Source organism: Populus euphratica, unplaced genomic scaffold (assembly GCF_000495115.2).
Source record: "Populus euphratica unplaced genomic scaffold, PopEup_1.0 scaffold50.1, whole genome shotgun sequence".
In the NCBI taxonomy this organism is placed as follows: Eukaryota; Viridiplantae; Streptophyta; class Magnoliopsida; order Malpighiales; family Salicaceae; genus Populus; species Populus euphratica.
Window position 1 is genome coordinate 743395 of NW_011499870.1, and position 27757 is coordinate 771151.

Genomic DNA, 27757 nt, shown 5'->3' on the forward strand with positions numbered 1-27757 from the left:
TGTTAGAAAGTAGTTTTTTTTAACTGAATTTATTTGTAAATAACCAATTATTGACCCCGTTTGTTTGCTAGAAAATAGTTTTTTTTTTTTTAAAATAAATTTTAAACTGCCCAAATTTTCCAGAAAAACATTTTTCTCAAAACCAAGCTAATTTTTTTTACTAGAAAATATTTTTTTTTGACCAACTTTCATAACAACAAATAAACACAAGAAAGTTTAGAAAATGATTTCTCGAAAATCACTTTTTAGAAAACAAACACAGTAAAAAAAGAAATACTTTTCTAAAAATTAAGTCAAATTTTTCTTTGGTCAAAAAATATTTTCTGTTAACCAAAAACTATTTTCCGTTAACTAACTTTTCTAATGATAAACAAACACGAAAAAATAATTTCTAAAAAATGATTTTTCAAAAAATAAGCATAGCCTTAAAAATATATAATTAAGTCTGTTTTCATTGGCATAAGAATCAACTCTATTTCACTTTTTTTTAATATATTTTAATTGGAAATATATTATTTTAATATCTTTTTATTTTTAATATTAATATATTAAAATTATGAAAAATAGGTAAAAATAATAATTTATTATTTTTTAAATAATAAATAATTTAAAAATTACTTTTAAAAAAAGTCATGTCGAACGGGCAAAATGTGAAGCTGAGCAATACCTATGGTTCAGCAGCGTTGGTGGCAGCTTTAAGCTTCGCCTTTTAAAATTCAAATCCAATAGTAGCAGTAGCGGTAGCTCTCTCTGTTTCAATTCCAAGTCTTAAAACTCAAATGGTGAGCAAATAAAGCCCATGTTTTCACTTCTCATTTTCTATATAGCAATAATCTCAAGATTTCATTTTTATTTTCTTTTTGGTAATTGGTGTAGGCTTTGCCGAATCAGCAAACTGTTGATTATCCAAGCTTCAAGCTTGTGATTGTTGGCGATGGTGGTACAGGTATGTATGTATATCTCTTTTTGAGATTCTGTTTTGGTTAAATTTGTCATTTTTTTGTGATTTTTGAAGTTTGTTGATCTGGATTAGTTGATTTGCATTGATTCTTGGTGTTTTTTGGACTTGGTTTTGATTTTCTTCTTCTGGGTTGAAGATGAGATATATTTGTGAAAAAGGGGATTTGGGTTTTGATTCTTTTTTATTGAAGAACATGGGTATTTGAAAAAGAAAAACAAATTTGTTTGGTTGGAAGGGATTCGGGGTTTTGGTTTTTGATTGGTTTTTGGATTTAGGGTGTTGATTTTTTATTTTATTTTATTAAGAGCATAGGGGTTTTTTGATTTTTGGCTTCTGGGTGTTTGCTCAATGCAGGGAAAACAACATTTGTGAAGAGGCATCTGACTGGCGAGTTCGAGAAGAAATATGAGCGTAAGTTTTAACTTTTGTTATTTTGATTGATTCTTGTGTGCTTGTCTTGGTTTTGTAGTGCGCTAGTTATTAAGTTATTTACATATTTTCGGTGAATACAGCAACTATTGGTGTGGAAGTTCATCCTTTGGATTTCTTCACTAACTGTGGTAAAATTAGATTCTATTGCTGGGATACAGCCGGTCAAGAGAAGTTTGGTGGTCTTAGAGATGGATACTAGTAAGTGATTTTTTGTTTCAATTCTAGATTTTTGTAAACAAAGTGTGTGGGTTTCAACTATCAGGATTTATGCAACGAGGATGATTTGGTGCTTAATTGCAAGATCTTTTTAGATATCCCATGTTCAATCTTTTGTGCTGATTGTGTGGTGTTAATTTATGAAAAAGATGAAGAATGTTTTTTTTTTCTGCTGTTTTTTTTTTTTTTTTTTTTTTTTTTTATGGGGGATTTGTCTTCAAGGTTATTGTTCATATTATTGTTATATTCCAGGTTTTAGGATCTTGGTTGATGTCACAGATTCTGAGTGATGTCTTAGTTTCACTTTGTTGTTTTGCACACCTGAATATCTGAACAACATTTCTCTTTACATCAGTAGATCTAGTTTGTCCTGGGTGAATTGATTAGTCTAAACCTTTTTTAAAGCATGGATTAGTTTATATGCCTAGAGGGTTTATTCTGGATTTTAGCAAACCTTTTTGTACTGGGTTCTTTTCTATTTCCTGACCCTCTCAGTAATTTTGTTTCTTGGTATGTTGAAGTGACTAACTGCATTACAATTGTACCTATGGTGCAGCATCCATGGTAATTGTGCTATAATCATGTTTGACGTTACTGCTCGATTGACATACAAGAATGTTCCTACATGGCATAGGGATCTTTGCAGGTGTGTTAGTGTTGTTTGTTCTGATCTGAAATTAAATTCAATTCTTATTGTCAAGCTCATCTCATACATTTTTTTTTACCACTATCTGCTGTCTACTCTTCAGGGTCTGTGAAAACATTCCTATTGTCCTTTGCGGAAACAAGGTGGATGTAAAGAACAGGCAGGTGAAGGCAAAGCAGGTTACCTTTCACAGGAAGAAGAACCTGCAATACTATGAGATTTCAGCTAAGAGCAACTATAATTTTGAGAAGCCATTCTTGTACCTTGCTAGAAAACTTGCTGGGTAAAAAATCATCATAATTTTAATCTGAATGCGTTCACCCTTTTGTAATCCCTGTTGATGCGAAGTGATAATATTTGGGATTGTTTTGTGACTGTAGGGATCCTAACTTGCATTTTGTTGAGACTCCACCCTTGGCTCCCCCAGAAGTGCCTATCGACCTTGTAGCACAAGCACAGTAAGTATTTTGTGGTGTTTAAGATTAGCCATCCTTTATCAGTCTTTTGCTCTCTATTCTCCATGGATATTTACAAATCTGTGTGTCCGTTGGATTCTTTTTCTTTAAATAGTTGATACAGCAAATCATCCACGGCTTGTTTCTCTTTATATCCTGTCATTTATATTCATATCATCAGTTTATTTTTTAACATTTGTTCTTGCTTCCTATACTTTTAACAGGCATGAAGCTGAACTTGCTGCTGCTGCTAGCCAACCTCTTCCAGATGACGATGATGATGCGTTTGAGTAAAAAAGAATAGAAGAGACATGGTCCTTGTTGGAATCTGAGAGGCTTTGATTGTATGGTTTTGAAGATATGGTATAAACTGAATGATTTCAGGTCTATCACTGACCTGTTCGTCTCGAGTTGCCCATTCATCATTTGCAGGGGGTGTCTTGTTCTGTTTATACCATCCTTTTTTATGGTACTAATCTATGCAGGATGCTCCTGGTGTTGCTCTGTCCTTGAATTTCTAGCGCTGTGCTGATTATACCATCCTTTTTTCGTTTTTTTTGCTATGAATTAAAACCAGGGCGGCTTCTCATTCATTTTATAGACTAATACAATAAACGAAAACCTAGAGGCTGCAAATGATCTTGTTAAATTGTTACAGTGATTCGGCTTTGCCTGTAAGAACCGGTTCAAACGAAACATGCCTTTTTCAGACTATCAGATCAACAAATGGGCTTTCAAAACAGTGATACGACCAAATTTGAAACACAATAAACTTGATGGCAGCAATCCCCATCACCACCATTTCCACAGCAAACAAGGATTTGCGCCAGTTAATCAAATTACCTTTGTAATTTGGCAAAAAGTTGACTTGCTGCAACGGCATTACGAACTCTTAACAAGTTATTCATAGTTCTTGAAACATATTCGCCATGGGGGTGCTCTCTCAAACTAACTGAATCTTTAGGAACCTGTTGAAAGACAAAGGTGAGGGGATCTATTCAAAATATATAAATTTCCCATTACCATTTCGATAAAAGTTTGAATATCAAGGGTTTAATGACACTAGAAGTTACTTTTATGTTATTAATTTCCTACAAAGACAACCTTCTAGTTTCAGTTTAGGCAATTGAATCCTTGTGCTTTGGTCCGTACCCAGTTTTGTATTAATTTTTAACTTTTACAAGCATGGAGAGACTTATAGATTTCTATTTATTCTGACTTTAGGAAAAAAAATTAAAATTTTGAAAAAATAATGAACTTTTTTCTTAATTAACAACAATTGTTTTTTTTTTTTTTACAATTTAATTTACATGATCTAATTTGCAACGTAACGTGAACACTAGAATTAGTAAAAACAATAAAGACATGGTTTTTGTTTTTTGAAACTTTCTTTTTTAGAATATAATAGGTTTTGGTTTATAAAACATGCTACTCATAGAAAAAAGATATGTTTTTATTATAAAAAATAAAGTAATAAAGAAATGATATTTTGTCTCATGAAATAACTGTTTTCTCTCTTTAACTTAAATAATCGGGATTCTTGTAAATAGTTATATTAAATATTTTGTGTTTTTATTAAAAAATAACATTGTTAATACAAATATTTTTTCATCATGCATAAATAAGATGTAGAGATTTCAACTTAAAAATTAAATATTCGTCTCTTCAATTTAAACACTACAAGCTCTTCCATATATTTATTTTAATTTTAATTGTCAGAATTTATATAAAAATTAGCTTTGAATTATGCCTAATGTAAAATCTAGTTAACAAAACATTAAGGGTATAGAAAATCACTGTTTATTCACATCTGCAGCACCGTAGATTATAATAGTAATATACAATATTTTTTTTTGTTATTGAATTTTTATTATAATTTTTTATTTAATTTATTTTTGTTAATTTTATCTTTTAATATTGAGATGATCGAGAATTTAATTTTATAATTTCTTTCATGTTATTTTATATTTCTATAAGATTAGCGTGATTTGTGATTTATAAGGCAACGCAGGTTACTCGATTTACAAGTTTGATGAAGTGTTGAACTTGAATTTTTTACATTTATTTTTTCTCATATAGTTTTTAAAAATTATTTTAATAGAAAATTCATGTTATTAAACTTTAGGTTGCTTGATTTACAAGTTGATGAAGTGTTTTTTTTTTAATTGAACTTGAATTTTTTATCATCTATTTTTTCTCATATAGTTTTAAAAAATTATTTTAATAGAAATTCATGTTATTAAACTTTATAAAGTTCATGTACCTGTTCATAAGTCTGGTTGATTGACCTGGTTCGCTGATCTGACGAGTATACCTTTTTTTTTAATTAATTAAATTTTTTTATTTCATCTTTAGATAGTAAGTTACTTAATAATTTAGTTTAATAATTGATTTTGATTTACTTTCTATTATGTTATCATGGTCTAAAAAAAGTATGGGTATTAAATTGTGTTTAATTTTATGATATTTTCTTTTTGTTATTACACAATTAAATAAAAAGTATTTTCAAAATAAAATAAATTATAATCTTAGTAGTGTCCATAATCTGATTCACAGGTTTAACATGTTAACTCGCATTACTCGATTCACATGTTTAACGAGTTTACCAATTGATCAAATATGCTCTTTTTTTATTTTTTTATTTTTTAATATTAAATTTTTTTTTATATATATTTTTTAATATTAAATTAGTTGGGAAATAGACTACATGATTTATTTTTGTTTGCTTTTTATAAGATTATCACGTTCTCAAATAAATATTTATTTTTATATTGATGCTTAATTTTATAAGTATCTACTTTTATCATATAATTAAATAAAAATATTTATAAAACAATTATTAAATTCAATAGAGTTCATGAATTGAGTTGTGTGGGGATCAAGGTCGCTTCAATTTGTTTTTATCTCAATATTTATTTTTTAAAAAGTTGTCGTCTAAAGTTTTTTTTAAGTTAAGTTGTGTTTTTACCCGTCATTAAAATTATATTTGATTCTATAAAATCAATTAATTTAAATCAGATTAGCTTCCATATAATTTAAATAAAACTCAAATTAAATAAAAAGTCAAACTGTTTTAATATTTACCTTCTTGACTAGGTTTTATAACATTGTAAAAAATAAAAAATCTTATCTCTTTTAATATTCTTTTTATATTTTAAAAAAATTAGTTATATCAGCGGCAGAACATAGAGCCACCAAACAATTAGTGCAATCTATTTCCAGTAAGCAACTCATATTTGTTGTTACTCAATTTTATACCCCACGTGTTGGAGATGGTGCATATCTCTTTTGAACTAAGTGTAGAAGTTTAGCTCATGTTCACCAAAATATTAACAAAAGCAGAGAGAAATATTTTTTTTTGAAACTTTGTTTGAGCTGTTTTTTGCTTTTTTTTATCCTACCCCTTTATTTTCTTAGGTTGATCAAGAGTTTTCATAATGATAAATTCATTCCTTCTTTATCTAATCTTTAAAATTGGATAAATCCCTCAGAATTTGCATTAAAAAAAAATGTTTTTGTTGTTGTCATAATTTTTTTTTGTTCCAACTTAGGCTCTGATTCTGACTTGGTTTCGTATGATAGTTGACCATCTTAACTATATTCTATCACTCATGACATGTTGAGAAATTGACCTATACCTTTATTAGGTCCTAGGGATCACTGTTCTTAAAGCAAATTCTCAGTCAGATTTGGATGTTTAGCATTGTCAGATCAAGAACCTTTTTGACCAACTAGATTACTATCAGATTCTGTTCTGTAAAAAGATTTTATTTCACTTCGATTTATTTATCAAAGTTGTAGTCCTAGATATGTAGATGAATTTGAGCTTTTGAATCACTTGATTTTGATATCAGAGGCTCAAGATGTTCCCGTTTGAATATCTAACATGAAGGTAGAGAATTCTGCCGCGAGAAGGATATTGACCTGATTCTGCACTAAAAAAATTCTATTTTTGGCCTAGTTTTTGTGATTTTTATTCTTAGTTCATACTCTCAGTCATATCAGGATTTTTAGCATTCATCAGTTTTTGAGTTAGACCCGGACATCCCTTTCGACCAACCAAATCACTGCTAGATTTTGTTCTGTAATTTTTTTTTTATCTCACTTTGATTCCTTCATCAAAGTTGTAGTCCTCGATGAGTAGATTTTTTTTTTATTTCACTTTGATTCCTTCATCAAAGTTGTAGTCCTCGATGAGTAGATGAATTTGAGCTTTTGAATCACTTGATTTCGATATCAGAGGCTCAAGATGTTCCCGTTTGAATATCTAATGTGAAGGTAGAGAATTCTGCCGCGAGAAGGATATTGCCCAAGTTCGCCGGACTGATTTGAAGGATTTTTTTTGGACCAAGGACTGAATCGAAAAGTGTTAAAATGAGGGATAGAATTGAAGAAGGATATTGAAAGCTGTAGAGTGGTGTTGGATCATCATAAATGACAGGATTTTTATCACACCGAATAAGGAAAATAAGACTTTACAGCTGCACTCTCCATCTGATTTCTTTCCTTTTTTATCTGTTGTTTTCCTTTCTCATCATGCCTGATTTTTGGAGCAGCAGACCATGTTTTTTATTGTCTCATTTCAAAGAAAGTAGTTGACTCTATGGAAAGAAATAAAAGAGCCGCACCATCCTGTAACTAGGAAAGAAATCACTACTGATCACAAAATCAGAATCAAATATTCTGGTTTTCTATTTTTCTATTTCTGCTCACCCAATATTACACCCTAGAGTTAATGTAATATTTGTTTCCTAAATAAAGCCATATATATGCTATATAGAAGCCTCGACTGCTGACCTAAATGAGGGGAGAAACATACTCAAAGGGGGGGCAATTTTTCAGAAAATAGGGAAAACACAAAGAAAAACCTAAACCTATCCTTTCTATCAAAGAAGTCGTAGCTCTTCCCCCAGGGGCGGAGCCAGGGGGTGGCAAGCAGGGGCCCGGGCCCCTGCAAAAAATTTTAATATTTTTTATTATTTAATATTTTTAATTTAAATAAATAAATTTTTTAATAATATATACATTATTATATTAATTTTGGCCTCCCTGTAAAATGAACCCAGCTCCGCCCCTGCTTCCCCCCTCTCATCTTTTTAAAAACGAAGCAGCCACCCCCTGATTTTAAAATAAAACAGAGATCTCTCTCTCTGGACGCACACTGTTCCCTCTCCCTCTCATTAGCATAGACCTTTTACCCTTGTTAGTCTCTGCTCACTCTGCTCTTTTGAGGACTCGGCGTCCCTAAGCCGCATCAGTAATGCTGCAAGAATGTTTCTCACCCTGGATGAGAAGAACCAACGCTGAATTTTCAAAGGTGAAGACCTTCTCCGTAGGATGAACATGTTTGACTCCTAGAAACACATTGATTTTTCTCTCAAAAGTCCACTTGGAGGTGGTGGTCCTGGAAGAGTGAAGAGAAAGAATCAGAAGGCTGCTGCCTAGTGGATGCTTCAGGCGAGAAGGCACAAGCTTTGTCCATCGGCTTGCATGTCATCTTTTACATTTAAAACATGCCATATCAACAGGGATGAGCCTCATTTTTTTTTTCTTCTTCTTTGCCGTATGTATATTTGGAGTTTGTTGTTCGTTCTTTTCAAGAACTTGTTTCTGTTTTCTTTAAAACGAGGTAGCTCCCATTTATTTCTTTAGTCTTAGTCTTTAACATACGAGGAATAGAGCATGCTACCTAGGTTCTTCTCCTTTCGCATGAATTAGTATGGCTGCACTGCATCATTTGTTTTAGCTCAAACTTTGGTGTCAGAACCTTGGCTCCCCTTTGCGCATACAGAAGTATTCCATTTTCCAGTTATAGGATTTTAAGTTAGTTGGCTTTTGAATGGTTTTTTTTATGAGTTGTTTTTAATTTTTTTTTAATCTTACAATATATATGATGGCTTGCTACTTTTTATCGTAATGTTTGCATTTAATTGCGATGCTTATGATTTGGACCGAATACAAATTATTTTTTTTATTGTGTGTTGCATACGGTCAATACCCTAACATCTTTTTGAACTTCCTCTAAATAACAAATATTTGAAGTTTTGAAAAATGTGTTTTTACATGGATTTCTTAAATACAAAAATTATTTTTTTGCACTTCTGGATTTTACAACATGTTTGTAAAACTCCAAAGGGTATTGGCCAATATTCAAAAAAAATAATAATTTAAATTTATCATTTTTACTAAATATATATGTTTTAGAAAACCAAACAATGTAAATCTACACTTACAATAAGAATCATATCATATAATTTTCTACAAAAATAATATATAGAGCTTATCAATATATTAAAAAAATTAGAAATGAAATAGATATAAATTATTTTTTAGAAAAAAATGTTGGAGTTATATTTTATAAAAATCTTTTAATTGAGTCATGAATATATATAATTTTGATATATAAAAAAATATTAATTTATATATTAAACGGGACAAAATTTGTTATCTTTAGGTTATAATAATTTAATATATTCATTCCATGTTCGGTTATCAATTAAATATTAAAATAGTATTTAATTAAAGTTATCAATTTATCATATCTAAAAGTAAAAAAAAAATCTGAACACAGCGAGCATAATTCCAATACACGACCCACACGTCAAGAGATCAAACCCTAGATTCCCAAAAATCGGACGGTCTAGATTCGTGCGTCAAACTTAAGCCACCTGAACCAGTTTGAATTTTGAAAACCCATAGCTTCCATCCTCTACACACACGTCACTCTTTGAATATCCACCCTCCACGTAACGAAGCCCACGTTCACCAACGTTCCAGATCTTCCAAATCCCTGAACCTTACCGCACAAGATCTCCTTAAAACCTCTCTCTATAAAATCATTTTAAGAACTGCCTCAATCTCTCTCTCTCTGTCTCTCGAGCTTCGCTATTTTGAAAAATTAACCCAAAATGGTGAGTGGTTATCGTTCTTTGCTTTAATTAGATCTAATTGCAATCTCTCGTTATGTTATTGATTTGTTACTAATATTATTTATTGGATTTTGGTTATTTCTAGGCTTTGCCGAATCAGCAAACTGTTGATTATCCAAGCTTCAAGCTTGTAATTGTTGGTGATGGTGGTACAGGTATAAATTTATCTTCGTCAAAGCTCTGTGCGGTTAAATCTGTCTCGGGTTTTTTTTATCTGGGTTTTATGTTGATTTGTAGTGATTTTCTTTGGCATTTGGGGTTTTGATTTTTTTTTCCTAAAGGGAAGTTGGCTTTTTCATAGAAAGATTGAATTTTTCTGTTGTCTGCAATTTGGGTTTTTGATTTTAGGTTCTTAGCTTCTGGGTATTTGATAACATGAAGAGAATGTTTGTTTGTGAAAATTGTCATTTTGGGGTTTTGATTTTTAATGTTCATTTTGTTTTGGGTTCTGACTTGTGGCATCTGGATGGTTTTGAATTGTAGGAAAGACCACATTCGTTAAGAGGCATCTTACCGGAGAGTTTGAGAAGAAATACGAGCGTAAGTTAATATATATTTCGTTTGTTATTTTCGAATAATCTTATGTTTTAGTTCGTTTTTTGTTTATTGATTGGTTGATGTTTTTGTGATGAATACAGCAACTATTGGCGTGGAAGTGCACCCGTTGGATTTCTTCACTAACTGTGGCAAAATAAGATTCTATTGCTGGGATACAGCTGGTCAAGAGAAGTTTGGTGGTCTTCGAGATGGATACTAGTAAGTGATTTATTGTAAGATTTTACCTTTCTTGATATTCTATGTGAAATTTTATGTGCTGATTGTGAGATGTTATTTTATGGAAAACATGAAGAATGCAAAAAATGTTTTTGGATCAATTTCATTTATATGGGGGATTTGTCTACAAGATTACTGCTTGTGTTACATAGATTGTGAGATGTTATTTTATGAAAAACGTGACGAGTGCAACGGTTGTTTGTGATCAATTTTATTTTTACGGGGGATTTGTCTACAAGACTACTGCTTGTGTAATAGTTGTGTAGTAGGTTTTATGATCTTGGTTGTTGACAGATTCTGCAAGATGTCTTAGTCTCGCTTTGTTGTTTTGTCAGCAATTGAATATCTGAATACATTTCTGTTTACAGCTGTTAGATTTAGGCTGTTTCTTGAGTGAATTGATTATGTTAAATTCAATTGTGATTAATGGATTAGTTTATATGCCTTGAAGGTGTATTCTGGGTCTTAACAACCTTTATCTTTGGTTGTGTACTTTTATATTTCTTGATCCTGTCCTTCTGTAATTTTGTTTCTTGGTATCTTGGAGTTACTAACTGCTTCGCAATTGAATTTATGGTGCAGCATCCATGGTAATTGTGCTATCATCATGTTTGATGTCACTGCTCGGTTGACATACAAGAATGTCCCTACGTGGCACAGGGATCTTTGCAGGTGTGTTGAGTTCTTTGTTCATGATCTATTAATTTCAATTCTTTTTGCCAAGCTGATTTATTTAATACATTTTATCACTTTGTGTTGCATAATCTTCAGGGTCTGTGAAAACATTCCAATTGTTCTTTGTGGAAACAAGGTGGATGTGAAGAACAGGCAGGTGAAGGCAAAGCAGGTTACGTTTCACAGGAAGAAGAACCTGCAATACTATGAGATTTCAGCTAAGAGCAATTATAATTTTGAGAAGCCATTCTTGTACCTTGCCAGAAAACTTGCTGGGTAAAGGATAATCTTTTCAATCAGAATGCTTTCACTCTCGCAATTTCTGTGGACCCCAAGCGATAGTTTTTTGAATTGTTTTGTGACTGCAGGGATCCGAACTTGCATTTTGTTGAGACTCCTGCCTTGGCTCCCCCAGAAGTGCCTATCGACCTTGTAGCCCAAGCACAGTAAGTGTTTTGTTTTGTTTAGATTAGTTATTCTTTGTTAGCCTGTTACTCTCTCTAGTCCATGGATCTTTACAATTCTGCATGCATATTCTGTGCATTGTTTATACATAGGCATACACAATTACACACAGAAGGGAAAAAAAAAGAATTTCTCAAATTTAATGAAAATGAATCCATATAGCACCATGACTATTTGTGTGTTTAGCAAGTATATAAGAGGCTTGTTTGATTCCTTATCTTTAAACAGATGATATAGCAAACCATCCATGCTATTTTTCTGGTCTCACTCTATTATGTCATTTTGGTAGATACCACCAGTTTAGTTTTTAACATTTGTTCTTGATGCCTGTAATTTCCGCAGGCATGAGGCTGAACTTGCTGCTGCTGCTAGTCAGCCTCTTCCAGATGATGACGATGATGCATTTGAATAAAGAATAGAAGGGGCTTTGTCATTGTTGGAGTGAGAGGCTTTGATTATATGGTTTCAAGGATATGGATTTATGTCCTCTGACTTGTATGAGTATAAATTGAGTGGTTTCAGGTCTCTGCCTGACCTCTTTGTTTTGAGTTGCTCATTTCATCATTTTCCAGGGGAGTGTCTAGCTTTGTGCATTCCATCCCCGTACCTACGGTTTTATACTGCTGATTGATGTCTGTAGGATGCTTAGTGTTGCTCTATATCCTAAATTTGCAAGCGTTGTGCTGATTAATGATTAAAATCACGGCCTTTTCAATGAGTGCTCGCGATGTGATTATGGTGATTCCTTTTTGTCTAGTGTGAATTAAAACATGGCTTCACTTTCATTTTATAAACCAAATAAAATCCAGAGGCAAATTGAGTGACTCGGATGTTTGTGGCGCTAGTAAAATCTTAGCATGCCTCTACATTTGATCTTCTTTAATTCCTTGGATTTTCAGCCGCAGAGGATTTGTATGGAGGCTATACAATGGGGAAGGGGCGTTCCATTATAATTTAAGGCAATAGTGGCCGGTCTAGCTTGCTACCATCTTATCAATAATTCTAATAATTAAACGAATCTCGAATGAATGTCACTTGGCATGCTTTGATTTGTTCTAGTGTTGCTATCGTTTTTTTTTTTTTTTTTTTTTTTTTTTTTTTTTTTTTTTTTTTTTATGGGGGATTTGTCTTCAAGGTTATTGTTCATGTTATTGTTATATTCCAGGTTTTAGGATCTTGGTTGATGTCACAGATTCTGAGTGATGTCTTAGTTTCACTTTGTTGTTTTGCACACCTGAATATCTGAACAACATTTCTCTTTACATCAGTAGATCTAGTTTGTCCTTTGTGAATTGATTAGTCTAAACCTTTTTTAAAGCATGGATTAGTTTATATGCCTAGAGGGTTTATTCTGGATTTTAGCAAACCTTTTTGTACTAGGTTCTTTTCTATTTCCTGACCCTCTCAGTAATTTTGTTTCTTGGTATGTTGAAGTGACTAACTGCATTACAATTGTACCTATGGTGCAGCATCCATGGTAATTGTGCTATAATCATGTTTGACGTTACTGCTCGATTGACATACAAGAATGTTCCTACATGGCATAGGGATCTTTGCAGGTGTGTTAGAGTTGTTTGTTCTGATCTGAAATTAAATTCAATTCTTATTGTCAAGCTCATCTCATACATTTTTTTTTACCACTATCTGCTGTCTACTCTTCAGGGTCTGTGAAAACATTCCTATTGTCCTTTGCGGAAACAAGGTGGATGTAAAGAACAGGCAGGTGAAGGCAAAGCAGGTTACCTTTCACAGGAAGAAGAACCTGCAATACTATGAGATTTCAGCTAAGAGCAACTATAATTTTGAGAAGCCATTCTTGTACCTTGCTAGAAAACTTGCTGGGTAAAAAATCATCATAATTTCAATCTGAATGCGTTCACCCTTTTGTAATCCCTGTTGATGCGAAGTGATAATATTTGGGATTGTTTTGTGACTGTAGGGATCCTAACTTGCATTTTGTTGAGACTCCAGCCTTGGCTCCCCCAGAAGTGCCTATCGACCTTGTAGCACAAGCACAGTAAGTATTTTGTGGTGTTTAAGATTAGCCATCCTTTATCAGTCTTTTGCTCTCTATTCTCCATGGATATTTACAAATCTGTGTGTCCGTTGGATTCTTTTTCTTTAAATAGTTGATACAGCAAATCATCCACGACTTGTTTCTCTTTATATCCTGTCATTTATATTCATATCATCAGTTTATTTTTTAACATTTGTTCTTGCTTCCTATACTTTTAACAGGCATGAAGCTGAACTTGCTGCTGCTGCTAGCCAACCTCTTCCAGATGACGATGATGATGCGTTTGAGTAAAAAAGAATAGAAGAGACATGGTCCTTGTTGGAATCTGAGAGGCTTTGATTGTATGGTTTTGAAGATATGGTATAAACTGAATGATTTCAGGTCTATCACTGACCTGTTCGTCTCGAGTTGCCCATTCATCATTTTGCAGGGGGTGTCTTGTTCTGTTTATACCATCCTTTTTTATGGTACTAATCTATGCAGGATGCTCCTGGTGTTGCTCTGTCCTTGAATTTCTAGCGCTGTGCTGATTATACCATCCTTTTTTCGTTTTTTTTGCTATGAATTAAAACCAGGGCGGCTTCTCATTCATTTTATAGACTAATACAATAAACGAAAACCTAGAGGCTGCAAATGATCTTGTTAAATTGTTACAGTGATTCGGCTTTGCCTGTAAGAACCGGTTCAAACGAAACATGCCTTTTTCAGACTATCAGATCAACAAATGGGCTTTCAAAACAGTGATACGACCAAATTTGAAACACAATAAACTTGATGGCAGCAATCCCCATCACCACCATTTCCACAGCAAACAAGGATTTGCGCCAGTTAATCAAATTACCTTTGTAATTTGGCAAAAAGTTGACTTGCTGCAACGGCATTACGAACTCTTAACAAGTTATTCATAGTTCTTGAAACATATTCGCCATGGGGGTGCTCTCTCAAACTAACTGAATCTTTAGGAACCTGTTGAAAGACAAAGGTGAGGTGAGGGGATCTATTCAAAATATATAAATTTCCCATTACCATTTCGATAAAAGTTTGAATATCAAGGGTTTAATGACACTAGAAGTTACTTTTATGTTATTAATTTCCTACAAAGACAACCTTCTAGTTTCAGTTTAGGCAATTGAATCCTTGTGCTTTGGTCCGTACCCAGTTTTGTATTAATTTTTAACTTTTACAAGCATGGAGAGACTTATAGATTTCTATTTATTCTGACTTTAGGAAAAAAAATTAAAATTTTGAAAAAATAATGAACTTTTTTCTTAATTAACAACAATTGTTTTTTTTTTTTTTACAATTTAATTTACATGATCTAATTTGCAACGTAACGTGAACACTAGAATTAGTAAAAACAATAAAGACATGGTTTTTGTTTTTTGAAACTTTCTTTTTTAGAATATAATAGGTTTTGGTTTATAAAACATGCTACTCATAGAAAAAAGATATGTTTTTATTATAAAAAATAAAGTAATAAAGAAATGATATTTTGTCTCATGAAATAACTGTTTTCTCTCTTTAACTTAAATAATCGGGATTCTTGTAAATAGTTATATTAAATATTTTGTGTTTTTATTAAAAAATAACATTGTTAATACAAATATTTTTTCATCATGCATAAATAAGATGTAGAGATTTCAACTTAAAAATTAAATATTCGTCTCTTCAATTTAAACACTACAAGCTCTTCCATATATTTATTTTAATTTTAATTGTCAGAATTTATATAAAAATTAGCTTTGAAGTATGCCTCATGTAAAATCTAGTTAACAAAACATTAAGGGTATAGAAAATCACTGTTTATTCACATCTGCAGCACCGTAGATTATAATAGTAATATACAATATTTTTTTTTTGTTATTGAATTTTTATTATAATTTTTTATTTAATTTATTTTTGTTAATTTTATCTTTTAATATTGAGATAATCGAGAATTTAATTTTATAATTTTTTTCATGTTATTTTATATTTCTATAAGATTAGCGTGATTTGTGATTTATAAGGCAACGCAGGTTACTCGATTTACAAGTTTGATGAAGTGTTGAACTTGAATTTTTTACATTTATTTTTTCTCATATAGTTTTTAAAAATTATTTTAATAGAAAATTCATGTTATTAAACTTTAGGTTGCTTGATTTACAAGTTGATGAAGTGTTTTTTTTTTAATTGAACTTGAATTTTTTATCATCTATTTTTTCTCATATAGTTTAAAAAAATTATTTTAATAGAAATTCATGTTATTAAACTTTATAAAGTTCATGTACCTGTTCATAAGTCTGGTTGATTGACCTGGTTCGCTGATCTGACGAGTATACCTTTTTTTTTAATTAATTAAATTTTTTTATTTCATCTTTAGATAGTAAGTTACTTAATAATTTAGTTTAATAATTGATTTTGATTTACTTTCTATTATGTTATCATGGTCTAAAAAAAGTATGGGTATTAAATTGTGTTTAATTTTATGATATTTTCTTTTTGTTATTACACAATTAAATAAAAAGTATTTTCAAAATAAAATAAATTATAATCTTAGTAGTGTCCATAATCTGATTCACAGGTTTAACATGTTAACTCGCATTACTCGATTCACATGTTTAACGAGTTTACCAATTGATCAAATATGCTTTTTTTTTTATATATATTTTTTAATATTAAATTAGTTGGGAAATAGACTACATGATTTATTTTTGTTTGCTTTTTATAAGATTATCACGTTCTCAAATAAATATTTATTTTTATATTGATGCTTAATTTTATATCTATTTTTATTATATAATTAAATAAAAATATTTATAAAACAATTATTAAATTCAATAGAGTTCATGAATTGAGTTGTGTGGGGATCAAGGTCGCTTCAATTTGTTTTTATCTCAATATTTATTTTTTAAAAAGTTGTCGTCTAAAGTTTTTTTTAAGTTAAGTTGTGTTTTTACCCGTCATTAAAATTATATTTGATTCTATAAAATCAATTAATTTAAATCAGATTAGCTTCCATATAATTTAAATAAAACTCAAATTAAATAAAAAGTCAAATTGTTTTAATATTTACCTTCTTGACTAGGTTTTATAACATTGTAAAAAATAAAAAATCTTATCTCTTTTAATATTCTTTTTATATTTTAAAAAAATTAGTTATATCAGCGGCAAAACATAGAGCCACCAAACAATTAGTGCAATCTATTTCCAGTAAGCAACTCATATTTGTTGTTACTCAATTTTATACCCCACGTGTTGGAGATGGTGCATATCTCTTTTGAACTAAGTGTAGAAGTTTAGCTCATGTTCACCAAAATATTAACAAAAGCAGAGAGAAATATTTTTTTTTGAAACTTTGTTTGAGCTGTTTTTTGCTTTTTTTTATCCTACCCCTTTATTTTCTTAGGTTGATCAAGAGTTTTCATAATGATAAATTCATTCCTTCTTTATCTAATCTTTAAAATTGGATAAATCCCTCAGAATTTGCATTAAAAAAAAATGTTTTTGTTGTTGTCATAATTTTTTTTTGTTCCAACTTAGACTCTGATTCTGACTTGGTTTCGTATGATAGTTGACCATCTTAACTATATTCTATCACTCATGACATGTTGAGAAATTGACCTATACCTTTATTAGGTCCTAGGGATCACTGTTCTTAAAGCAAATTCTCAGTCAGATTTGGATGTTTAGCATTGTCAGATCAAGAACCTTTTTGACCAACTAGATTACTATCAGATTCTGTTCTGTAAAAAGATTTTATTTCACTTCGATTTATTTATCAAAGTTATAGTCCTAGATATGTAGATGAATTTGAGCTTTTGAATCACTTGATTTTGATATCAGAGGCTCAAGATGTTCCCGTTTGAATATCTAACATGAAGGTAGAGAATTCTGCCGCGAGAAGGATATTGACCTGATTCTGCACTAAAAAAATTCTATTTTTGGCCTAGTTTTTGTGATTTTTATTCTTAGTTCATACTCTCAGTCATATCAGGATTTTTAGCATTCATCAGTTTTTGAGTTAGACCCGGACATCCCTTTCGACCAACCAAATCACTGCTAGATTCTGTTCTGTAATTTTTTTTTTATTTCACTTTGATTCCTTCATCAAAGTTGTAGTCCTCGATGAGTAGATGAATTTGAGCTTTTGAATCACTTGATTTCGATATCAGAGGCTCAAGATGTTCCCGTTTGAATATCTAATGTGAAGGCAAAGATTTTTGCCGCGAGAAGGATATTGACCCGAGTCTGCACTAAAAAAAAAATTCTATTTTTGGCCTAGTTTTTGTGATTTTTGTTCTTAGTTCATACTTTCAGTCATATCAGGATTTTCGGCATTCGTCAGTTTTTGAGTTAGATCCAGAAATCCCTTTCAACCAACCGAATCACTGCTAGATTCTGTTCTGTAAAAAGATTTTATCTCACTTCGACTCCTTCATCAAAGTTTTAGTCCTGGACGTGTAGATGAATTTGAGCTTTTGAATCACTTGATTTCAATATTAGAGGCTCAAGATGTTCCCGTTTGAATATCTAACGTGAAGGTAGAGAATTCTGCCGCGAGAAGGATATTGCCCAAGTTCGCCGGACTGATTTGAAGGATTTTTTTTGGACCAAGGACTGAATCGAAAAGTGTTAAAATGAGGGATAGAATTGAAGAAGGATATTGAAAGCTGTAGAGTGGTGTTGGATCATCATAAATGACAGGATTTTTATCACACCGAATAAGGAAAATAAGACTTTACAGCTGCACTCTCCATCTGATTTCTTTCCTTTTTTATCTGTTGTTTTCCTTTCTCATCATGCCTGATTTTTGGAGCAGCAGACCATGTTTTTTATTGTCTCATTTCAAAGAAAGCAGTTGACTCTATGGAAGGAAATAAAAGAGCCGCACCATCCTGTAACTAGGAAAGAAATCACTACTGATCACAAAATCAGAATCAAATATTCTGGTTTTCTATTTCTCTATTTCTGCTCACCCAATATTACACCCTAGAGTTAATGTAATATTTGTTTCCTAAATAAAGCCATATATATGCTATATAGAAGCCTCGACTGCTGACCTAAATGAGGGGAGAAACATACTCAAAGGGGGGGCAATTTTTCAGAAAATAGGGAAAACACAAAGAAAAACCTAAACCTATCCTTTCTATCAAAGAAGTTGTAGCTCTTCCCCCCCGGGCGAAGCCAGGGGGTGGCAAGCAGGGGCCCGGGCTCCTGCAATTTTTTTTAATATTTTCTATTATTTAATATTTTTAATTTAAATAAATAAATTTTTTAATAATATATACATTATTATATTAATTTTGACCTCCCCTGTAAAATGAACCCAGCTCCGCCCCTGCTTCCCCCCTCTCATCTTTTTAAAAACGAAGCAGCCACCCCCTGATTTTAAAATAAAACAGAGACGCACACTGTTCCCTCTCCCTCTCATTAGCATAGACCTTTTACCCTTGTTAGTCTCTGCTCACTCTGCTCTTTTGAGGACTCGGCGTCCCTAAGCCGCATCAGTAATGCTGCAAGAATGTTTCTCACCCTGGATGAGAAGAACCAACGGTGAATCTTCGAAGGTGAAGACCTTCTCCATAGGATGAACAGGTTTGGCTCCCAGAAACACATTGATTTTTCTCTCAAAAGTCCACTTGGAGGTGGCAGTCCTGGAAGAGTGAAGAGAAAGAATCAGAAGGCTACTGCCTAGTGGATGCTTGAGGTGAGAAGGCACAAGCTTTGTCCATCGGCTTGCACGTCATCTTTTACATTTAAAACATGCCATATCAGCAGGTATGAGCCTCAGTTTTTTTTTTCTTCATTGCCGTATGTATATTTAGAGTTTGCTGTTCGTTCTTTTCAAGAACTTGTTTCTGTTTTCTTTAAAACGAGGTAGCTGCCATTTATTTCTTTAGTCTTAGTCTTTAACATACGGGGAATAGAGCATGCTGCCTAGGTTCTTCTCCTTTCGTATGAGATTAGTATGGCTGCACTGCATCATTTTTTTTAGCTCAAACTTTGGTGTCAGAACCTTGGCTTCCCTTTGCGTATACAGACGTATTCCATTTTCCAGTTATAGGATTTTAAGTTAGTTGGCTTTTGAATGGTTTTTTTTATGAGTTGTTTTAAGATTTTTTTTTTTTTGTAAATCTTACAATATATATGATGGCTTGCTACTTTTTATTGTAATGTTTGCCTTTAATTATGATGCTTGTGATTTGGACCGAATACAAAAAAATGTTTTTTTTTGTTGTGTGTTGCATGATTTCTTCAACAAAAAAAAATTATTTTCTTGTATTTCTGGATTTTACAACATGTTTGTAAAATTCCAAAGGGTATTGGCCAATATTCCAAAAAAATATAAAAATCTTATTTTGGAGGGAATTCATCTATTATTCACCATTAATGTTTGGATAAACAAATCCTTAAAGGATGAATATCCAAAATATTATTGGAAATAATTTGTTATTATTTACCATTAATATTTGGATAAAGAAACCCAGAATGGTAAATATCCAAAATAATTTTCTAGGAATAATAAATCCACACACATCCTTGAAAGAAGCCTTGATTATAATCGAGGATATTTCAAATTTTTTTACTTCATGGTTTACGAGCCGTGAGATTATAAAACACTAAGGCAAAAATAGGCATTTAAAGCACCCTAGATTTCTAAAATTTTGTTTCTCCTCGTGATTTACGAGTCGTAAACTCTTGAAATACCAAAGGAAAAATAAGCTTGTAAAACACTTTAAATCTTCTTGGATTTCTATTTTAATAAATTTAGTTAGAATCAAGCCGAGAAAACTGTTGGGATTAAAAAACACCAACACCATAACAATTATAAGACAAACTAAACACCAAGCAGCTTACCTTAGGTAGGACGTACTAGGAATGCTAATACTTTTTTTTTATGCAACCAATTTCTTGCTTTAAAATCTCTGAAAGATCAATTAGATTTTTTAGTGACCATAATACTAGGTAGCGACTTCAAAGAATCAATCAAGCAAATTATTACAAAAAAAATCGTTATCGAACACTGCGCGCGGGAGGGTGCGACAATATTAAACCTTCTTGAAGTCCATTTGATGGACTTCCAATCAACAATATGCAGATTGATTGGGTCCAGGATAGAGAATGGGTGGTAACCATGCATCTCTATCAAATTTACAAAGAAGCCAGCGAGTGGATTGGCTGCCTAGCTAGCACAGGTGGTTATCTGAAGCAGGGCACTTTCTCTTCTCTCTCCTGTTTCCTTCCTCGTAATGCCTATGGGACTAGACATGAGAGATGATCAACTGGGGATGGCGTCTAGCAGGATGTGTGGTGACTCTTATTTTCTGAGCCTTTGGCCTCTCCCGGAAATTAGCTGCTTGCAAGTCTTGTTTCTGCCGAGCAGAAAACTGTTCGTCCTGGAATGATACTGATTCATCTTTCAAAAACTATCATCAAATGCTCAAGATTCAAGCATTTGTAGTCCTGTAATGTCAAAGAGCATTGGGAGATGAACATTCACCAAGCATTCAAATCAAGAATACTTATAAAACTTCATTTTATTTTTGCTAAAAATAATACAGAACACCACTCTCATAAAATCACACTACTACTATAAACTACCCTGATATTAGTAAAATATATACTCTCATTTTTCTTGATATATCATGCTAAAAACTCACCCTTAAAACCCCTTGCCTGCCTGCCTCTCTTATATAGCAAAAATATTCATACATAGTATAACCGTGACAACGAAATTCATACATCCAACCTAATAAAGACTTATCAATAACCTTAATTAGCTTTTAATGATTCATGTTCCACGGAGACTCAACAGCTTGATATCATCAATAACAGGTCCACAAAGAGAAGAGAAGTCATCACTCCTCATGGTGTAAAATGTGCTATAGAACATTATTCTTGTTCTAGTAGAAACAGCAACAAACTTGAGCACAGCACGCTTAAATCCACCTTTGCCCTTAGACTCATAGGGAACTTTGAGTGTGTCCTTGCCGGCAAACGCCTCGACAACCATTGACCCTTCACATGAATTGCTGGCATCTCCTACTGCGAATGAGAGGGTATAGGTTTTGCCGATTACGGTACGGGCTACTTGTGCAATGGTGCTTTCTTTGCCTGCTACAAGTTCTACGGCACGTCGTCCTTGAGGCACTGAAAAGTGTTCTACATCTATGTATTTAACAGCTTTAAGGGATTCAACCATCCAGCCAGGGAGTGTAGAGTGCTTATCTTCAATGTTGGGTGGGATTAGGACACCCCAGGTCGTGTTAGGAAACACATAAGGACCTTCTTCGAATCCCCCGTTTTTTAGTATGTTCTCTGCAAAATATAGCATAAAATCGTAAGTGGTTTAGCATTAACTCAGCATTTTGGTGCTTATAGCAGGACACAATAACTGAGAACCATGTTGAGTAACGATTCAAAGTTCAAACAGAAAGGAACAACTGCAATGGGACCCGAGCATCAAGTAGTCATTAAATACGGGGCTCTTCACAGGTCAAGTTGCAATCTGCAGGCCGCAAGTTAAGCATCTTAATGTCTCAAATCCACTGAGCCAAGTTAATTATAGCTATTTACCGCTAGGATTCTTTCATTGACAGAATGTTACAAAGCATCTTAATGTCTTAAATCCATTGAGCCGAGTTAATTATAGCTAATTTGCAGACTACTTGCAGGTTAACATTTTTAGAACTGAATTTAAGACTACTTATCAGTCATACAAAGCAAACACTGCAGACTACTTATCAGTCATACAAAGCAAACATTACCTATACTATTCTCCAATCCTTTTCTCTACTTGGACCATTGTCCTCTTGATAATCTAGTCCTGTTACTTTCCTATACTTGTCCCCTGGTGAAAACGACTAGAAAATAAGTGGTACCAAATTTCTATACTTAAAGGCCAGTCCATAAATATTGTGGGCAAACCGGGGAAGATAGTCCTTGAGTGCCCTGCTACTTACTAAGGGCTAAATATCAAGTTGAGACAGTGTTCTGTAGGTCTCTCATTGCAGTGGCATTGAGGGGCAAAATTGAATGAGGACCCATTAACTTGACATCAACAACTTGTCCTATATTTCTGTATCCTTCTTGATGATTTGATGCCTAGCAACCCATAAGTCTGATGCATAGAAAATTTACAAGGAACTTACTATTTGTTAGTCTAGGAGGATATAAGGATGTAATTGCCACTGAATCAATAAGTGGACCGCAAGCAGGATCTTCTTCAACTCCGGGATTGTGAATAACAAACTCAACAGGACTGATCAAGGCTTTAAATGCCCAAGCATACGAGTCCCATCCATTGCTACTATACAATGTCTGCATTGGCAACACACCCCATTCAGGAGAAACCGAAATGTTCAATGTTTCCTCTTGAGCGCAAGTTCTAGCTGCACTAAATGTGATGGAATAGTACATTCCCTTTGTAAGATTCAGTCTCTGCTTAATTGATGCCTCATTGCCAAGCCTTACTGCATAGGCTCCTTCTGGCACTACTAGCAACATGTCCCCTTGTTTCTGGCCTGCTTTGATGTACTCCACGAAGCCTGAAATCTCCCAATTTGGTAATGCATAGCGTCCGATCATCTGTGTTCCTTTCATATCCGATTGCCTCGGGCTATTCTCGAAGTTGCCATTCTCTACTAGCCCTGCATTATGATGAACAAATTCAACTTCTTGAGAAAACTTACTACAAAAAAAACTTAGAAGACCATGAGACCATGATGTTCATTTAAGAAAATAAATGTGAAAACATGCAAAAAGATAATTCTTTTCAGTACAATGATGGTGGTGGAAAACGGTGGCTCGATCCCAAGGTCTAGTTTCTCAAGTGGAGCGTGCTTCAACTATCATCCCTGCTATATACTATCCGACAAAAACATTCTTTGCATTCAACTCATTTTGTAATGTTATATAATTAAATCATAATGATTTTGTAAATACAAGATTCCATGTCTCTCTCATGACCATCTTAGGTCATGTTCAATTGAATAATATCTAAATTATATGTGAAATCTTAGTAAAAAAAAGGGAGTGGGGGAAGCTAGAAAGTAAGAAAAGGACAGGAGCAAAAAATGTGTAAAATATTTTGGTAAAGGGACGAGTGACGTGTTATAAGCTATAAATAGGAAGGTGGTACGACTGGTGCTATATACAATTTAAGGATCACGTGCCTCACTGGCTCAGCCTGGAATGCAATGCCCTTTATGCTTTCCACAAAAGATGAGCTACAGTGGTTCAATTCAAAATGATTTTAAAAAAAATAATATAAAAAAAAAAAAACCTGCCATAAAAGAATAGATTTTTTTTTTTAAATATAGCTGTACCGTGAAAACAAAAACTGCCATAGATATACTTGAAGCAGAACCAAACCACTGAGAAAAAACCAGTATTTTGATCTATTGAACTTAATGGCGACTCTGTTTTTGAACATCTTCATCACTGCAAGAATCGAAACCTCTAAATTTTGCTGGAACAGACTGTGTGTGGCTAAGCAATTTATAAGGTCAAGAATGGTGAAAAAAGATGAATTGGTACTGATTAATCACTACTCTAGGGACTAGAAAATAGCAAACAAGGTGCAAAATATGGCTGTGAGAGACCTGCCTAGAGATTTGTGCACAAGAGACTTTGCCAACTATATTAATGAGGACCAAAATGCTTTGGATGATCCTATCAAGGGTCAAAACAATGAAACCAGGTGGGTTTTTGGTGGAACATCATGGTGGGTAGTAGCTACTAGCTAGCTACTGTGTTTAAGGTTGTGAAAACAATGTACATCATGAAGACATATGCAAGTGTCTTCGAGCTCTGAAGCTTACCTTCTATGAAAGAGAAGGCAAAGTGACAATTAGTGGCAAACAGCAGCACCGACAACAACAAGGCGGCTCCTCTCATTTCAAGTCCTTTACAATTTCTTGTCCGAGGGAAAGAAAGAGAAGAGGAGGAGGAGGAGGCATGTAGTGCAAAGGAGGGAGAGAGCACGAGCTTATATGCATGCCGTGAGGCAAAAAAGCCCTTGGATTTGAAAGAAATAGCAAGACTGACATGTATCATACATACATTTTAATTGTTTTATGATAATGAAACCAAAATCTTGACGTGTCTTTTGGTAGAAGATGAAGACAGATGCTGTTCATGGTCACATGATTTCCCTTCCCATAGCTTATGCAAGCCAAGACATGGATGTCCACCTTTTATCTAAATGTCGTCCTGTAATTTATCATGGGAAAATAGATGACTTTAATTTGTTTTAATTCAGAGTATATGACTGTAGAAAATCTATGAATTAATTATGGAAAATTGTATTTTTACTATATAAAGATTAATCCAAAAACCAACATCTCAACCATTAGAAAAACTAAGTGAATGCCTTAATATATGAAATAAATATCCTGTCGTAGAATTTAATAAAGATAAATTAAACGTTTGAATTTCTGAATTTGATGGTCAAATGTGATCAAAACCCATATCTTTAAATGAATATTTAATAATGTATTTATAAGAACAGTTTCACGATAACATTAAATATAATCGGTTAGGAAAAATGGGAATGAATTGGGTTCGTCATTAGTCAATTAAATAAAAAAATAGTTAGCCTTTGTTGGTCGATAGAGAAGAATATGCTATTAGTTTGATTAACGAACAAATCTTTATCTATGTAATCATTATGATATAATGCAATCAAATCAGTATTACAAGCTTAAAAACAATTTAAATAATCAGTTAAATTATAGTTTGATTTATAATAAATATTTAAATTAAATTTATTTTATAAATATTGAGATAAAAATATATTAGATTGATTTAGTTCAATTTGGGTTAACCTCTCAATCTGAATGTTATGTCATGAGACTATAATAATAATATAACAAGTAAATCAAAATAAATTATAAAACTCAATTTCTAATAAATTTAATATTGAAGGATAAATTTGAAAAGAAAATCAATAAAAAAATAACTTAAATTAACCATTCAAATTCATGACTCGAGATATAAAACTGAAATAACCCAATAAAAAAATTTAAAAAAATTATGAAGTTTAATTTTAATAAATTTAACGTTGAAGGATGTAGTTGAAATTAAAATTGAAAAATTAATTTAAAAAATACAAAAATTAGCTTGATTTAACATAAGTTAATTACCAAATTCATGACTCAAGTTATGAGATAAGTATAACCTGATAAAAAATATATCAAGATAAATCATAAAATATAATTTTCAATCAATCTAATGTTAAATAATGGAACTGAGATAAAAAAATTAATCACAAAAAAAAATAAAAAAACTCAACTTAACTAGCTTAACCCATGTTTAAGTTTATAAAATTGAAACAACCTTACTAGAAACAATTATGAAGCTCATTCTCAAATAAAATTAATGTTAAAAAATAAAAATAAAAATAAAAAATAAATTAGAAAAAAAATACTATTAAGATGAATGATATTTTACGAGAAAGGTGAAGTAAAATCTCATTCCATTCCATTTTAGTTTTTTTTTTATATATATTTAGGACATCTTTGGAATATTAAAACAAAGTTTATTTCTATAATCCAATATAAAACAAACCATTCATCATTTCGGAATTAAAACTTAACTGGAGTTTCTAGTAAATTAAGATTTAAATGACAGTGATTACAAAAAAGTATGTTAACTTTTTTAATCACTAGACCAATCCTTTGACGTTACAAATATTAATTTAGGATATCTTTTATTGCCTTTTCGTGTGGCTTATCATTAATTTTTGGCTTTGACATAATTGTAAGATGTAAACAAGTAACCTAGTACCCATTACCATGTGAACAATCAGCCTTCCTTAATTTATTTTTCTTTTTTTATATTTTCTTATAATTTTTTCCGGTTTTAATCAACTTAAATATTTTTTATTTTTTTAATTAATATTGATATCTGACTCAATTTATATATATTTCAACTAATCTTATAAATTTTAAAATTAATAAATATAAAAACTTTTAATAGCGATTATATTAGCGTTCACATTATTATTCTTAATTAATGAAAATCAAATTTTTTAATCCCATATTTTTATCACTTGTTCACTGTTAGTGCCTTGTTCTTGTGAAAGATGGCGGGTTTTGTCTCTTCTGTCAGCTTTTCTTCGTATTGCAATAATCTTGTGCTTTAAAACGTTGATATTGAACGTTTTTAACCTATAATTAGACTAGTTTGGTCTTTTACAAACCAGATTCTTTGATCAATCACACTATTTTTTTCACATAACAATGCTCGAAAACATGCTGTGGCCAAGAAACAAAACTTAAATATATAAAATTCACGAGCACCCCTTGTCTCTTACCTGCATTCTCGAACCAGCAAAGGTAAAAACTTCACTTGAAAAATCAACACAGATCCTCCATAAATGCCTAATGCCCTAAGCCCAAAAGACCAAAAACCCCCAGGATGCAAACAAAGAGGTGCCTGTAGAATTAAAAAGATGATCCATGTTTAAAGGAGTGAAAGAAACATGCCATGAGGAAGAGGGCCAGGTGATCAGGAGTCGAGGGACCCGGCAGAAGAGGGGCAAGGGTAAACAAGAAGAACAGAGGGCATGTGGGCCTTCTAGCTTGAAATAATCATAATAAACAACGCATGAGAGTAGGCCTGACTTCAATTACAGACTCATCTATTCCTTGATAGGGTAAACAAGAAGAACAGAGGACATGTGGGCCTTCTAGCTTGAAATAATAATAATGAACAACGCATGAGAGTAGGCCTTACTTCAATTACAGACTCATCTATTCCTTGATCATCTTCATGTGGACGACCGTGCTCAGGCCGCAGGTCTTGAGGGACCGCCGTCCTCTTCCTTTTTGGATATCTTTTTCTTCCTCTGTATACGGTCCAAAACTCAGATCTATGTAGTTTGTGTTGAATTTTAGGGATATGCCCTGATTTGTGGTTGTTACTAACATACTTTTTATGTATTATTCTGTGATCTGGATTATCTGCATTTGGTTGTTCAAGGTTTATGGTCTTGTCGGCTGGTTTGGGTACTCAGAAATTAAAGAAAAACAAAATAATATTCCCTTTTCATTTCTTTAACCTGCCATTCCAATAATGTGTTGAGACTCGTAATCTAATTTAATTTCAAATTATTTTTTTCTATATTAACTTAAAGTTTCATTTGTGATCTAGTTAATCTAGTCAAATCTATTTTGAACTCAATGAGATCAAAATCAAGAGATT

General features: G+C 32.4%; 3 protein-coding genes across 5 annotated transcripts; 2 read left to right on the forward strand and 1 right to left on the reverse strand.

Annotated features, from left to right (window-relative positions):
- Positions 1-703: 703 nt before the first annotated feature.
- Positions 704-12192, forward strand: LOC105127070 (GTP-binding nuclear protein Ran-3-like). The gene is made up of 9 exons (XM_011028185.1): positions 704-782; positions 877-946; positions 1316-1372; positions 1474-1591; positions 2166-2255; positions 2359-2538; positions 2636-2713; positions 2935-3045; positions 12002-12192. The coding sequence occupies exons 1-8, from the start codon at positions 780-782 to the stop codon at positions 3002-3004; spliced, it is 666 nt and encodes a 221-aa protein (XP_011026487.1). The 5' UTR covers positions 704-779; the 3' UTR covers positions 3005-3045; positions 12002-12192.
- On the forward strand, positions 9562-14127 carry LOC105127069 (GTP-binding nuclear protein Ran-3-like). 3 transcript variants are annotated; one of them, XM_011028182.1, is made up of 8 exons: positions 9562-9621; positions 9725-9794; positions 10123-10179; positions 10278-10395; positions 10996-11085; positions 11185-11364; positions 13493-13570; positions 13792-14127. In XM_011028182.1, the coding sequence occupies exons 1-8, from the start codon at positions 9619-9621 to the stop codon at positions 13859-13861; spliced, it is 666 nt and encodes a 221-aa protein (XP_011026484.1). In that variant the 5' UTR covers positions 9562-9618; the 3' UTR covers positions 13862-14127. The 3 variants fall into 3 exon arrangements, with proteins under 3 accessions (XP_011026484.1, XP_011026485.1, XP_011026483.1); XM_011028183.1 differs by lacking the exons at positions 10996-11085; positions 11185-11364 and adding exons at positions 13023-13112; positions 13216-13395; XM_011028181.1 differs by lacking the exons at positions 13493-13570; positions 13792-14127 and adding exons at positions 11457-11534; positions 11896-12146 and having other exon boundaries at positions 9563-9621.
- Positions 14128-21206: 7079 nt separating this feature from the next.
- On the reverse strand, positions 21207-24528 carry LOC105127071 (uncharacterized). Its single transcript, XM_011028186.1, has 3 exons — positions 24373-24528; positions 22702-23199; positions 21207-21868 (listed from the first exon to the last, which is right to left on the reverse strand). The coding sequence occupies exons 1-3, from the start codon at positions 24446-24448 to the stop codon at positions 21342-21344; spliced, it is 1101 nt and encodes a 366-aa protein (XP_011026488.1). The 5' UTR covers positions 24449-24528; the 3' UTR covers positions 21207-21341.
- Between the last annotated feature and the right edge of the window lie 3229 nt (positions 24529-27757).

Bases quoted from the DNA above. Each gene is read 5' to 3' on its own strand.
- LOC105127070 (XM_011028185.1), top strand. The intron at 947-1,315 runs GTATGTATGTAT...TGCTCAATGCAG, and splicing joins TGTTGGCGATGGTGGTACAG to GGAAAACAACATTTGTGAAG. The intron at 1,592-2,165 runs GTAAGTGATTTT...CCTATGGTGCAG, and splicing joins GGTCTTAGAGATGGATACTA to CATCCATGGTAATTGTGCTA.
- LOC105127069 (XM_011028182.1), top strand. The intron at 9,795-10,122 runs GTATAAATTTAT...TTTGAATTGTAG, and splicing joins TGTTGGTGATGGTGGTACAG to GAAAGACCACATTCGTTAAG. The intron at 13,571-13,791 runs GTAAGTATTTTG...TACTTTTAACAG, and splicing joins GACCTTGTAGCACAAGCACA to GCATGAAGCTGAACTTGCTG.
- LOC105127071 (XM_011028186.1), bottom strand. From the start codon at position 24,448: ATGAGAGGAGCCGCCTTGTTGTTGTCGGTGCTGCTGTTTGCCACTAAT. The intron at 23,200-24,372 runs GTAAGCTTCAGA...ATCATAATGCAG, and splicing joins TGCCTTCTCTTTCATAGAAG to GGCTAGTAGAGAATGGCAAC. The intron at 21,869-22,701 runs GTAAGTTCCTTG...TATATTTTGCAG, and splicing joins TCCTCCTAGACTAACAAATA to AGAACATACTAAAAAACGGG.